The sequence below is a fragment of the Echiichthys vipera genome, assembly GCF_963691815.1.
Source record: "Echiichthys vipera genome assembly, chromosome: 4".
In the NCBI taxonomy this organism is placed as follows: Eukaryota; Metazoa; Chordata; class Actinopteri; order Perciformes; family Trachinidae; genus Echiichthys; species Echiichthys vipera.
The window spans coordinates 23,711,208-23,726,188 of record NC_139829.1 but is presented as its reverse complement, the minus strand read 5'-3'; the positions used below and the strand labels follow the sequence as shown (position 1 = coordinate 23,726,188).

The window sequence follows — 14,981 nt, the reverse complement described above, 5'->3', positions numbered from 1 at the left end:
AGTGTTGCACTAATTTTCAGAGGATAATCTGAGTCCAGCAGTGACAACCTGTTTGCTGCTAATCTGGAACTGTGACCCACATCAAATAGATTTGGGGTAAAGCAATGGGTAATGATTAATCACTTGCATCTTAATTTGAATGCTGTTTGCTTTTCAGGTGATGCAATGTTTTGTTGCAACAAGACAAAGACATTAATGTGTATTGAGTGAATGTCATACATCTATACTTTAACTTCACTAATTCAAGTACATTTATGAATATGTTAAAGCTTATAGTATATAGAGTGAGCTGTCTAATTGTGTGTAATCTTGCACAGAAAATCACATTACAGTCCAATATAATTTAGAACAAAACGTTTATTCAAATCAAAAGGAAGAACTAGACAAAAGGTTAAACCATTCAGAACATAGTATATTCATAGAATATCTATACATCGTCGTGAGTGACAGACAAAAAGAGATAAAAACAAACATACAAATGGAGAATGAAGAAAATTCAGTGAGTGATATTGCACTTGGTTTCTAAAATGTTTCAGATCCCGTCTCCCGGGTTCTTTATCTCTGAACATTTCAGTTCCTGCCTTTATTAGGTCAGAAGTCTAGCTTAGTTTTGACACTGGACTACTCTGTGTTCCAAGCAAATGGACTATGGAATTGACCAACCTGAAACAAATATGTAAGCTTATTCATTACCATGTAGCTCGATTCAGTTTCCCTAAGATAAAATCCAAATGTAGAACTGCAAACAAATATATCTGGGTAGAACATGAGTTTACTGTGGAAGAAGCTGTTTCTTTGCTATTCTACGCTACCTAAATGTTTCTCAGAGGGGGTTAGGGGGAGGGTGCTGATCAACAGCTGCCACCCCCAAGCCTGAGGGGGATCACAGAGGTCAGGGAGACTAACTCAGGAAGGTTGCTTGTAAAACTAGGAAGCAAACTATATCAATGCCCAGAAATACATGGGAAAAAAAAACAATAGTCAACTTTCATCAGCATAAAAAAAAACCCAACATAATCGAGAGGCCTGTCCAGGATGTCAGTTTTTAAAACACTTGCTTCTAAAGGACTTTTTTTCCTCTTCCCTTTTTGTCCTTTTTTAATAAACATGGAAAGGTCTAAAACATACAGATGTGTACAAACATAATAAAAGGAAAAAACAAGAGTTAACGGACACTGAAAAATGAAGAATCAGGTCTTTTCTGTGTCAAGGCCACTAAGATAAGATCACTTTAATAATCTGCAGCTTGTTGATTACTGTCAGAAGCTGTATAATTACTGTAGTTGCCAGCTGGATCTCGATAGGACACACAAACACACGCACACACATACAAACTTGTGTAAGCTACGTTTAAATGTAAACTTTTTTTTTTAAAAAGTCACTAATCTTAAAAAAAAAAATTGAATAATGCATTAATGTCCTACACAACACTGCTTTACTGAAAAATCCTCTATTATAACATGGTTAGTACCAAATATCTTTAGCTCCAGACCTTCACCATTGAGTGCTTCTTTTTTTAAGTAGTATAATTTTCTTATCAAAAAGGTTCTTTTTCCTGACTATGTCAAACCTGTGTTGCAGCTGGTCTTTTGTGTTGAATGAGTTAGAAAACCAATGTATTACTCATGTCAACCTACTATTACTTGTTCTGACCAGTCTGAACAGAGGTTTAGCAACGTCCCCAGCATTTTCATGTGTGTGCCGGGTTTGCTCCTTTAACACAGAAGCAGAGTTTTTCCTTCGTTTTTTTCATTTTTTTATAGCTAGCATTCTGGCTTCACTGGTCTGTTCAAATCTAACTGTTGGTTGGATGAACTGGGCAAGTGCAGCAGGACAAAAAGGGAATGTGATTTATCTCAGAAAGCTTCTTTGCTTCTCTGCAGGTCTATTCTCTCATTTTGGTAGTTAAAAGAAATAGTCATTATTTTAACAGTGCAATTTAAAAAGAAAAGCTAACATTTTTTTCTCTTTTTTTTTCTCCAACCATTTGGCAAGTGAAACGACCACCTGAGACAGTGCTTTTAGGGCAGTTATGCAAGCCTGGCTTGCCCTGAGATTAGGAGTAGAGGGGCTGCAGATAATTAGGGTTAGGCGAGTCCCTCCACAATGTACCACTTTCTGTTTCACGCATACACACACACACACAGACTCACTCTTGTTTCATCAGCTACAATTTGAGTGGCAAATGCAGGTCTGCAACCCTCCTAGTCCAAATCCAGAGCAACCGCAACACAAAAAAAGGCTAAAAGCTATTCTACAATTGGAGCTAAATACAAAAGCAGAATAGGAGAATTAAACTAAATAAGGAGGGAAGCCACACTTGGTTCCAAGCTGAAGAGGCAACATCTTAAAGAGCTTCCAGATGGAGATAGTGTGCTGCAGTTGTTGGTAAAGTCCAGTCTAGTTGTTATAAGTACTGAGGAATTGTCATAAGGGAAAAAAAGAAAAATCTTGAACAAATTCAGTGCAGTGTTCTTGTCCTTGTCAATCTTTTTTTTTTCCAAAATCAAATCCTGTTCTCGGTGTTGCACAAAGTTATACGGATGAAAGTCTTAAAAGTTAAGCCTGCAGTCTCATATTTTAGTCTGGTGCATTACAAGGCTGGAACCCAACTATTAGTGATTTTCTTCAATTCTCATTAAAGAGCCACACAACTCAAGTAAAGAATAAAATGTGCAAAACAAAAATCCAAAATGAGGCAGGAGGACCTAGTCGTTGCTCTGTTGTTGACTGTTACTGAACACTCATTCATACAGACTATGGTGGTTAGAACATTGTGGTTATTTTTCTCTCTTCGTCCCGTTTTCTTAAGGTGATTCTGCTGAATCGGGACATGATTAGTCACGCCCTGTGAGTGTGGAGCCATGTCCTTATGTGCCATGAGTACAGAAGAATCAAAGGGTTAAAGAGGAGCTTGGCAGGCCGAGCCTTGCTGATTCTTCATCGTCATTGTCAATACTATCACCAGGGCTCTCGCTGCCAGTGGGTATTTTCATACAGACTGAATATGTGTTCATCTGTATGCATCCCACCCTCAGCAGGCTGACACAGGAAGGAAACAACGCTCCAAACGAGTGACTCCTTTTTCTCTCTCGCTGAGGGAAGGCAGGAACATATTTGTCCAACCCAACTCATCTGTGGGTATTTGTCCAAGTATTTGTTGGTTGGTTAGATACTTTGTTTTTCTCTTGATGTCAACAGCGCTGCTTGAACGTTGTTGTTGGAGAAAAATAAACAAAGCTGAACCTTGCAAGCAGGTTTCTTTAGAGATCCCCGAGTCAGTCAGGGGAATTTCAGGAATACCCTTCAGCGTGATGGACAGGCGTCGAGCCTGCGCTCCTCTGTATGTCTGGCATGATCTGGGTTAGGATCGATCTGGAGAGGAGAAAAGAAAAAGCGGTTTATGTATTGAAACACAGAGCAGATTTAATTTTAATATAAAGTTAAATGGACAAATGCTTCACTCTATGTTATTTGGTGCTTACCTCAGAGTACAGAGGAGGAGGCTGGAAGCGGAACTCGTGAATGTAGGCAAAGAGAGGTCCGTCCAGTTCCTCGCGGGCTGCTGGGACATCCAGGCTGCTCTGCCTCTGCTCTTCTGTCACAATTTCTGCATAGCTTGGAGGAGCTGCAGAGGAAGAGCAAGCCACATGTAAGCAATCTCAGGAAATATACTCAGGATTAAGTTATGAATCTGAATCATGACCTTGAGATCCAACCTACCTTCAGGCCTCTCAGGCAGACCCATGCCCAGCCAGCTCATGCTGCACTGGCTGCTGACACTGGAGGTACGAGAGCCAAAGGGGTGGAGGGGGATTGTTCCGATGACCAAGGGCAGGTTCAGGGACAGGTTTATCGCCCCAGGTATGTCCACGTAAACCTGAGCACAGACATGAGGACAGCGCGGCAGGTTAGAATGTGTAAGAAATGTGCTGCAGTGAAAGTAAATGGATTTGGAGCTGAGCAATCAGCATGAACTTAAACAGCTTTTTACTCCTCTATAAGATTAAAAAAAACATGCTAGTGTTGGCTAAATGAGTTGTGCAGTCATTCGCCAATATGTGGGTCAATGACATGAGGTCAGTTGCTTATGCAAGGTAGAGCCTGCGCCTGGTAGCTGTCTGTTCGCAAGGTAAAGAGGTTATAAGCACCCTCAAGGCAGGTGTTACCAAAGATATTCTGGGCTAATGCTCTTAGCAGCATGTGGAGATAACACCTGGTGCAATCCAAGGCCCTGATTTGGCAATGCTAGCCAAGTCAGCCAGGCCCTTTACCAGGAGAGCTATTGACTTACTAGGAAATATTGATTCTGTACTGATAATGGTGCTGAGTAGTGGTGATAATAATGAGGACAAGAGGAGAGTAATATGAGGGCAAAACACCTATTTGTCTATGCCAGTGTTCTCTGGACAGAGGCTACGTGGCAAGCAAAAAGGAGGAAGGGCAGTTATATGTAATGGGGTGTGAGAGTGGCCCAAATTCAGACTCACCATGAGAGAGTACTCCACTCTGATAATGCTGCAATCCAGGATGGAGGGTGAGACTGGTGGGATCTTCAGCATCTTGCCGTTCCAGGTCTCCGTTTTGCCCGAGGACAGAGACTCTCCCCGCAGGTTGGCCACTAGCTGCTTGACCTCCTTCATCTTCCCTTTGGCATAGAAGGTCTGGGTCTGGTAGATGGCTGCCTTTGGCACCACCATGCGGGATGAGCAGTTCTCAATCTCAGCAAAGATCTGGATCGACTCTCCTACAGAGTCAGAGCGGGTAGAGGTGAGGTTAACTGACATTGCTCTACTTTTATCAACAATAATCATCTTTCAATAAAGATATGTCCATTAACTAACGTGGTTAATATATGACTATCTATCAGTTGCATTATAAATTAATTCCTTATTCTCACCTGGGGTATATCCCTTCCTTTCAATTTTGGCACTTAGGGAAATAGGACCTGAGGTGCAGAACCAACAGCAAAGCGTCTTGTCTTTCGTGCCGGCCTGTGGTGACTGAAGAAAAAAGAAAACATGCATTAGATATCTGTATCTATCTATACAAGACTGTTTTCTACATATTCTGCTGAAAAGGGGTCAATAACAATGTACAGACTACTCCGTTCTTGCCTTTTCCCACTTTGACACTCATTATTGGGAAGACTCACCAAAATCAGGTGCCCTAGTTAGGTATAATGGCTCAGTCAATTGAAATATACATAATAAAACTTAGGGCTGCTTCAAAAGAACTTACCAGCAATAAAGGAGTGTTGATGTCAATGTGCTCAAAGACTGTAAATTCCTTCTTGGTCTTCATGGGCAGGAGCCATGGCCTGTGGAGTTCTGCCTTTACCCAGTAGCGCACACTGCCATGCTTCCCTTCGAAAGAGGTAGCTAGAGGTCTACAGGAAAGAAGAAAAGGGAAAAAAGAAGAGGGGGTTATAGTAGCTGTCAAAAGCTCACATAGGCTACAGCTGAGTAGTGTGATACTTAATCTCTGACTCAAGAGTAGTATTATGACTCTTACGTCTGTGGAAGCTCGAGGCTGAATGCATACTCATGTCTTCCTGAATGGATAGTGGTGAGTCCTTCCTCAGAGTTGTCATCGTCTGAAAAACAAGGAGGACAATATTCCAAACACATGTATACCATACCTGTGTAAAATGCTCTACGAAGGCATCTGAAAGTCATACCAAAAACACAGGGTGGGGGAGACAAAAGAGAATAAACGGATTTTACTATCATATCTGTCTGTAAAATTAATGTATTAAGAGATAAGAAGCAGATAAATATTTAGAGCACACCAAAGAAGGTGATTGTTTGATGTGCCAGAAACTGAGCCTGTAGGATTGTGCTTTTGTATGAACAAAGGACCATCCCATTGTGGCTTATGTGATGACATTGCCATTATAGGGGGGAACTGGGCTATATAGGGGCAACAATAAAATCCTAGTCGGTAGATATGTCTCACTAACAAGGGCCAATTTGTTTTCCATATATCTCAACAAAAAAGAGAGAGAGAGAGAGCATTTTTCCCCCAGGGGAAGGAGAGGACATTTTTGCATCGTCATAAAATGTTGTAAATGAATGAAACGTAATTTTGCATTAAAAAGAACGAGTGTATTTTGCATGGCTTGGTCGACAGGCCGGTTGTGCTTCTGCCAGCTCAGCACTCCCTCCCCCTAGCAGCAGCCGTGTGGTAAACAAGTGCGGAGCTGTCAGTCAAACGGCAGACTCCAGCAGGAGGAGACCGGCGTAAACCGGTGTGAGCAGCTTCCCACAGCCGCTCTGCTCTCATTACGTATTCACTGCGCGACACCGCAGTCACTAGTAACCAGCAACTAGCATTTTGCTATAGGCTACAGTTGTCTTAAAATGACTAAACTCGCCTTACAGTCGAGCCGAATGACACCTAGCCAAACCCAGTTCATCTGATACACTTAAGAGTGAACTATTCGTCCATTCAGTTATTTAAAAAAGATGTTGCATGTGGATGAAAACACCTAGCAAAACCAAACCATTAAAAAGGGCATAAATATGCACATACAAGGGCTCACGGTGTGTGCTATTACTATCAAAAGCATCAGCCATTCTGCGGATAAAGTGACGCCGATATGTCTGAAGCACAGAGCTGCTGATTATAATAAAGCCCAATGCAACCTCATATTATATTCCCACAAAACACATAGATGTGCAGAGGAAACATTCAGTGGAAACAGATTATCAGCTTTTCAGGTCGACCGCAGCCGTTAATGGCCTATTGTGTCGAAATAAACGGCACGCACTTATATCGACTCATCCTGTTTTGCAGGTGTTTGCTTAATTAAAAAGTTGCAGAATTTTCTGTCACTCTCTGCAAGAGAATGATGTCATTGGCCACACATGAGCACCTCAGCCAATGACACGCGGGCATACGCTTTGCTCCGCCCCCTCCCGGTCCAGTTTTCTGAACAGGATTGAACCGCTTTGAACAATGGGTGGAAACTTAAGAAAAGCTACAATGAAACACCAAATATGATGCGTTTCTGTATTGAAAATGCCTAACAAAGCTGCAGATACGTGACTGCAAGTTATTACTCTATCGCCCTATGTCTAAAAAAAATAGTATGATTCTCGTTTTACACTTGAAATACTATGAAAAACACAGATGCCCGAGCTGCTGTCATTCATTCTGACACCTTGACACAAACAAGTAAAGATGGAGCTCCACGAAGCCAGTGTCACAAAACCCATTTGTACCAACACCACCAATTAAAAGAGGCTACAATGTTATAAGTCATCCAATTCTCCTAGTATCAATTACGATGCTGTTAACACTGACATTCAGGGCAACAGCATCCCCCAGTGAACCTGATCCTCAACCAGCACAAAGAGCATCTTACAGTCAGTTTCTCTAAACTTCTGCTAAAATAATAAACGCAAACTCTCTTACCTCTCTCGTGCCCAATTAAAATATCTTTGTGATTTAGATATTCCACTTCTTCTGTGTAGTTTTGCGTGTAGGCAGTGTTGGATCCAGCATTTCTCGATTCAGTCCAACGAACTTTAGCAAATCCTTTGGCGTGGATTTTGAGAGATTTCACGCGGATTTCTCCGGTGACTTCGATGATCACCCTCCCTGAGACGCAGTCCCCGCTGGAGAAGACGGGAACATTGCTGTCATTGAGACAGTCGTAGCTCACTGTGAAGCTCTTTACCTTTCCTAGCACCATGGTGGAAAGAGATAGGCTACAGAGACCTTGAAATTAAAAAAAAGAGTCTATGAAAAAATAATTTCATAAGAAAAAGATGCAGTCTTTAGACACTGATCAGTATCTCTGCCCTGCAAAAAGCAGTAGGCACGATCAGTGGCTTCTTTGCGAGCAGTTCATTGAGATGTGTGATGGCTGAATAACAGCAAAGGATGCTGTTATCATCCGCCTCTCTGTGAGTTGGTCTCCAGTCAAAGACAAGGAAACCCCCGTAGCTCAGCTCACTTTAAGCGACAGGCTGTGTGAAAAACAACCTTGGGCGCATGCGCAGGGCTTCGCTGCCCCCTCCTTCCGCCTTCTGAAACAAGGCAGAGAAGTGTGGCTATGATCCAGATGACAAGTTTGGTCAAACAGCTGAAAGACTGCACAAAGAAATGTTCGCCCTAATAGTTTCATAGGTGAGACGTCACAGGTCATTTGTTATATTTAAAAGACACGAATACATTTACCCCAAAAAGTTGAATCCAAGGCTAGCCTATACTTATTTCCAGAATTGTCATCCAGAAATTGATACAATAAATATGTTTGCTGATTGCACTAGAAACAAATGAAAACACACTCTTTATAACATATGATTTTATATCATAAATGGCACATAACCTCCAAATATTTTAAAGGCCTACAGCTTCCAGGCTTATGTTGAGGCATATGAGTGTCTACACATTCATCTGTGATATAATCCAAACATATGGCCTCACAAATAGCCTATCCAGGCACACTAAAGCCTCTACATCCGCCATCAACAGAAAACAACAGAGCTGAATCTTGTATGGTGCCTGCAGCATAGAAAATGTAGAATTGCTGGATCATATGTAGCCCCACAATTTAAGAGGGACTGACTTCCAGAAAAGCTTTATAAAAGCTATATCCATCTATTATATTGTTCTTGTATGAAGATTAAAATGTTCCGTGCACATATGGGGGTTGGGATCTTTCATTGTGTTGAACTCAGAAAAACAACTCTGAGGCTCAAAACGCCACCTGGTGGCCATCGAGGCTTCTAGAAATGAGCTGCAGCATCACCTGTTGAATAGCGCCGTGACTTATTGTGCATTGCTTTCAACAAACAATATAAAACAACGCATGACTGCCGAATGTTAAGTGTCAACTGATTTTAAATTGGATTGTGTTTGATTGAAACAATTTTCAACAGTAAAAACAAAGGGTTATGAGTCAGATGTCATGTTATCATTTAAAAAGTGCATCAGTTGCAGTCATGTGAGGAGCTATTTGATCTCACCATGTATAAGCCTAATTAGATATTAGTTTCACACGGACATACATCTTTGTGAGACATACTACTAATGCTACTATGTACAGTATTTTAGTGGCCATGACAGTGCCAGCTCAGCAAAATTGTGTATTACAATGAAAGATGAATGCTGCCCTCTAGAGTTTACAGTTTATCATTACACGTTCACCATCTTCAGTTGACGTTAAACAAGAAAACTCTTATTTTGAAAGCATAACCGGGATGTTTTACTTCTCAAGTCTGAAAGTAGTCGTTACTACAGGAGAACACTTTTCGGATATCTTCTCTGATTCATGAAGTCTGGACAAACTATCAAATCTGTAGGAGGTGAAAGGCCGTCATGACTAAAGCAGTGCTGGCTTTGATTTTCCTGTTTCAAATTCACCGTCAAAGTTTGTGCCAAAATGGAAACAGACCCAACATTGTGATGGTGATGAGTGATGCATTTGTGAGTATGAATTGAGTTAAAGTACAGTACTTTAGTAATATATAGTAACTGCCACAATTACAGTATTATTAGCAGTGTTGTAAATGGTTTTTAAGGCTAAAACAATATGAGAAGACAGTACTGTAATAGCTGAGATGCTTTATTTTTCACATTCTATCCTCGTTTGAATTGTGTACACCTCAGTGGTTTGGGGTCTAAATGTTTCCCCTTTCTGCAGGATGGGCGGTTGACCTTTGATCCCGGTAGCAAAGTTGTGCAGCTGCCATATGTGAACTACCTCAGGGAGCTTGGTACCACATTCCTCAATGCTTACACCAACTCACCCATCTGCTGCCCCTCAAGAGCAGGTACCACTAAAATACACTGGGGACAAAGATATTGTGGTAATTAAGATGGCAATAAAGATAGGATACTAATTGAATCTCTGTTCCCCAGCAATGTGGAGCGGCCAGTTTGTTCACCTAACTCAGTCATGGAACAACTACAAGTGTCTCAGTGCAAATGCAACAACATGGATGGATTTGCTGGAGGGGAATGGATATCTTACCAAGTCCATGGGTAAGCTGGACTACACCTCAGGGAGTCACTCTGTCAGGTAGGCAGACACTGTCACCGTATCTCATATAAGAAAACACTGTCACTAACCTTTTCCTATTCCAGTAGTAACACATACACACCCCTACACACAAAAGAGAGATCTGTATGAGAGATAAATAATACTGTGTTTTTGGGCAGCTATTTTTCCTAACAAGTGTGAGTCATATTTTTGGATGCTTGTCCTCGCATGTTTCTTTCCACTTCCCATTTTTATGCATCTCTGCCTGCGTCTTGTTGTTATCTGTGTGTGTTTGTGCGACTTCTGCAGTAATCGAGTTGAGGCCTGGACACGAGATGTTCAATTCCTCCTGCGTCAAGAGGGCCGGCCTGTTACGCAACTTGTTGGGAACATGTCAACAGTAAGGATCATGAGAAAAGACTGGGAAAACACAGACAAGGCCGCACAGTGGATCCACCAGAGAGCGGCACCCTCAAACCAGCCCTTCGCTCTTTATCTTGGCCTCAATTTACCTCATCCCTATAAAACTGACTCCTTGGGACCCACCGCAGGAGGATCCACCTTTCTTACCTCACCCTACTGGCTGAAAAAGGCGGGCTTTTCTTTCCCCGTTTCTTGATTTTTTTTCTCGCCATTATTAAAAAATGACACTATGTTTTTATATATGTATATATATATATATACATATATAAATATATATATATATATACATATACTATGTTTTTATATAAATATAAATAATGTTTTACGTTTTTATTCTACACACACAGGTGTCTTCTGAGCTCATCACTGTTCCAAAATGGCTGCCTTTCGCTGCCATGCACCCTGTCGACTACTATTCCACCTTCACCAAAAACTGCAGTGGTTTTTTTACTGAGGAAGAAGTCAAAAGCATAAGGGCCTACTATTATGCTATGTGTGCTGAAGCAGATGCCATGCTGGGTTAGTTGACAGCAGTAATTCACCAGGGAATGGACTCTCTAAGCAGGAGATAGTGGGTTTGACAGCTACCTTTAAGGCAAGGCAAGGCAAGGCAAGGCAGCTTTATTTGTATAGCACTTTTCATACACAAGGCAGACTCAAAGTGCTTCACAGCACATGTCATGAATTCAAATGCATTACAGGAAGACAAAGAGAATAAAAACATAGACAATAATCAAAACAGTGCGGACGTTAAAAGTGCCAAGATTTAGCAGAAAGCTAAGGTGAACATAAAAGTTTTCAGTCTAGTTTTAAAAGTGGTCAGAGTGGGTGAAAGTCTCAAATCTTCAGGAAGTTTATTCCAGCTGTTTGTTGCATAATGACTGAAAGATGCTTTCCCTTGATTTGAGTTTACTCTGCGAACCACTAACAGATTGGTCTCAGAGGATCTTAGTGATCTAGAAGGCTTATGTAGTGGGAGCATATCAGTGATATACCTCGGCCCTAGACCATGTAGTGATTTATATGTGAGCAGGAGGATTTTGAAATCAATTCTCTGACGTACAGGAAGCCAGTGTAATGATTTAAGAATTGGTGTAATGTGCTCACATTTTTTGGTCTTTGTTAGAACTCTAGCAGCAGCGTTCTGAACAAGCTGTAGCTGCCTGACAGTTTTTTTGGGAAGACCTGCAAGGAGACCGTTACAGTAGTCTAGCCTACTGGTTATAAAGGCATGGACAAGTGTTTCTAAGTCTTGAGCTGACATGAGCCCTCTAAGTCTTGTTACATTTTTAAGGTGATAGTAGGCAGATTTTGTTACTGATTTGATGTGACTGTTGAAATGTAAATCAGAATCCATAATAACCCCAAGATTTCTGGCTTTATTTGAGGTTTTCAGGGACAGTGATTGAAGGTGTTGGATGACTTTAGACCTTTCTTTCTTAGCACCAAAAACAATTATCTCAGTTTTATCCTCATTTAGTTGAAGGAAATTTTGGCACATCCAGTGTTTGACCTGCTCAATGCACTGGCACAGAAGATCTATGGGGCGATAGTCATTTGGTGATAGCGCTACATAGATTAGGGTGTCATCGGCATAGCAATGGTGGTCAATGTTATTATTTTGCATGATTTGTCCTAGTGGGAGCATATAGATATTAAATAAAGTCGGCCCCAAGATTGAACCTTGGGGGACTCCACACGTTACGTTGGTTTGTTCTGATACAAAGTCGCCAATGGAAACAAAAAAGTTCCTATCTTGTAGATATGACTTGAACCAGTTTAGGACTGTGCCTGAGAGCCCCACCCAGTTTTCCAACCTGTCCAAAAGTATTGAGTGGTCGACAGTGTCAAATGCAGCACTGAGGTCCAATAGCATTAGTACTGAAGTTTTGCCAGAGTCTGTGTTAAGACGGATGTCATTTATAACTTTAATAAGGGCCGTCTCTGTGCTATGAAAAGGTCTAAATCCTGACTGGAGGTTGTTGTGGCAGCCAGTAGAAGCCAAGAAGTGAGTTAGTTGTTGGAGTACAACTTTCTCAATTATTTTACTTATGAATGGTAGATTTGAAATTGGTCTGTAGTTGCTGATAATAGAGGCATCTAGGCTCCGCTTTTTTAAAGAGGTTTAATGACTGCAGTTTTGAAGGCCTTTGGAGACAGCAGGTGGTTGGCTTTAGATCCGTCACTGTTTCCACTAGAGTTTTAGAGTCTATGGCATTAAAGCTTGCCATCATTGCTGTGTTATTTTGGCCTAAACGGGGTGGTGATCCAACTTTTTTGTTTGAGATATTGATGGCACGTCTGATGCCTTCAATTTTATTAGTATAAAAGAATGCAAACTCATTGCATTTCTGTGTGGAATGGAGTTCGGCTGGTATTTGTGTTGGGGGGTTGGTCAGTCTGTCGACAGTTGCAAATAGGGTTTTGGCCTTATTAGTGTTGCTGTTTATGATATTGGAGAAGAATGTTTCTCTAGCACTTTTTAAGACTAAATTGTAGGCCTGGAGCCTCTCTTTATAGATGTCATGGTGAATATGAAGTTTTGTATTTCGCCAGATTCGTTCAGCCTTCCTGCACTCTCTTCTCTGGGCTGTTACAACAGCAGCTTTTCTCCAGGGTGCCTTTTGCTTACCAGAAATCGTTTTAACTGTAACCGGTGCCATGACATCTAAGATATTCACAATTTTGGAATTAAAGTTGTTTACAAGATCATCAGCATGGCATGGGTTTAGAGGTGGTAGCGAGGAGATGGCATTTTTAAAGAGTACATTAGCATGTTCATTGATGTAGCGCTTTTTGACATTCTTTGATTCTGCTCAATTTAAGCTCAATCCTTGTTTTTTCGACTCACAATGATGGCTCAAGTTAAAATCAAACTCTGTTTTAACACATCAGTTATACTAAAATATCACAATTATAATGCAAATTGCACTGGATTTCATCAGCATTATTTCTTGATTCAGTGCAGCCTGTTTGGCTAACATAACTTGATATATTGTCAGTGAAACTTCCATAAATAAATAAAGGCTATAAGAAATATTGTTATTTATAGGCACAATGGTATGGTGCGCAGATTCAAATTTATCCTGCCATGACTGAATGTTTTTGAATTAAGTAAAAATGCAGCAGCAGCTCAATGCTCACTCTATCTTACCAGGCCAGGTGATTTCAGCTCTGAGAGAGACCGGTCTGCTTAACAACACTGTTGTGATCTTCACGGCTGACCACGGAGAGCTAGCCATGGAGCACCGGCAGTTCTACAAGATGTCAATGTTTGAAGGCAGTTCCCATGTTCCCCTGATGGTCATGGGGCCTGGGCTGATGTCTGGCCTGCAGTCCAACCAGCTTGTGTCCTTGGTGGATCTCTATCCCACTTTGCTAGGTAAGGAAGTAAACAGAACACATAGGGTTGAAATGTCTATTAAAAAAAGTAAGTCTGCTGAATATATGTCTGTTGAAAGGTAGAATAAGGTGGGATTTGAACTGTCTGACTACGGTCTGTAAAACGCAGCAGAATAAAAGCATGAGTAAATTTTGATTTTTTAATTTTAACTGGGTGTAACTTGATGATGACTCTTGTGTATTTTTCAGACATTGCTGGTATTCCAGCAGTAGGTACTCTCAGTGGCCACTCGCTCCTTCCAATGCTATCCAAGGCTAGTGCTTTCTCAGAGAAGGAACATCCAGACTGGGTTCTGAGTGAATATCATGGTTGTAATGTCAATGCCTCCACATACATGCTGAGAAGTGGCCAATGGAAATATATTGTCTATGCAGATGGGCTGAGTGTCCTCCCTCAGCTTTTTGGTGAGTTCCTAGCCTCAGAAACTAAATTTATATGCTTTCAAGAATAATAACAATGATTTAAAAAACCCTCATATAACTAATTGATTTTTCTGTTCTCTGTGTTTTGCAGACATAACACTGGACAAGGAAGAGCTTCATAATGTAGTTCTCAAATTCCCAGATGTGCAGGCACATCTGGACAAGCTATTGCGTAGTATTGTAGACTACCCAAAAGTTTCAACAAGTGTCCATCTTTACAATAAAGAAGCATTTGGTGCCTGGCGCCGTAGTTTGGGGAGAAATTACAGCCAGGTCATTGCTAACCTCAGGTGGCATGTTGATTGGCAAAAAGATGCATTGGCCAAAGAGAGAGCTATAGACAAGTGGCTATATGACTCTTTATGATATTTTTAATTTTAAATTGTTGTAATGATGGTTAACTTTAAGTTATGTCTTTCATTAAGCTTGACTCGAACTTTGATTAAACATGAATCTTTACTCACATCTTTGACAAAGACAGACGTGTGCAGCTCTATAAGGCTCTTAATAATATTCATACTCTGTTCTAATGATATCTCACATAATTACACTTTTAGTTATATGTAGCATTGATTTTTCAATGTTTTTTTCCTAAATAAATTAATATTCTGTTGAGATTTGCATTCTTTTGTTATTTTTTTAATCTGCACCACACCACACAAGTGGATCGAACTGCACGAAATTTTATTTTGAAAATCCATAGAAGGTGTGACTACTTCTCTTGCACTTCCGTGTCACA

The 14,981-nt window shown here is 40.9% G+C and overlaps 2 protein-coding genes across 2 annotated transcripts; one reads left to right on the top strand and one right to left on the bottom strand.

Moving 5' to 3' along the window:
* Positions 1–339: 339 nt before the first annotated feature.
* arrdc3a (arrestin domain containing 3a) lies at positions 340–7,929 on the bottom strand. The gene is made up of 8 exons (XM_083912601.1): positions 7,420–7,929; positions 5,515–5,596; positions 5,242–5,389; positions 4,901–5,003; positions 4,491–4,747; positions 3,724–3,880; positions 3,486–3,628; positions 340–3,375 (listed from the first exon to the last, which is right to left on the bottom strand). The coding sequence occupies exons 1-8, from the start codon at positions 7,697–7,699 to the stop codon at positions 3,307–3,309; spliced, it is 1,239 nt and encodes a 412-aa protein (XP_083768727.1). The 5' UTR covers positions 7,700–7,929; the 3' UTR covers positions 340–3,306.
* Positions 7,930–9,290: 1,361 nt separating this feature from the next.
* Positions 9,291–14,707, top strand: arsk (arylsulfatase family, member K). Its single transcript, XM_083912028.1, has 8 exons — positions 9,291–9,438; positions 9,656–9,785; positions 9,874–10,033; positions 10,304–10,586; positions 10,765–10,936; positions 13,575–13,799; positions 14,009–14,224; positions 14,334–14,707. Exons 1-8 carry the CDS (start codon positions 9,331–9,333, stop codon positions 14,606–14,608), a joined length of 1,569 nt encoding a protein of 522 aa, XP_083768154.1. The 5' UTR covers positions 9,291–9,330; the 3' UTR covers positions 14,609–14,707.
* Positions 14,708–14,981: the final 274 nt, after the last annotated feature.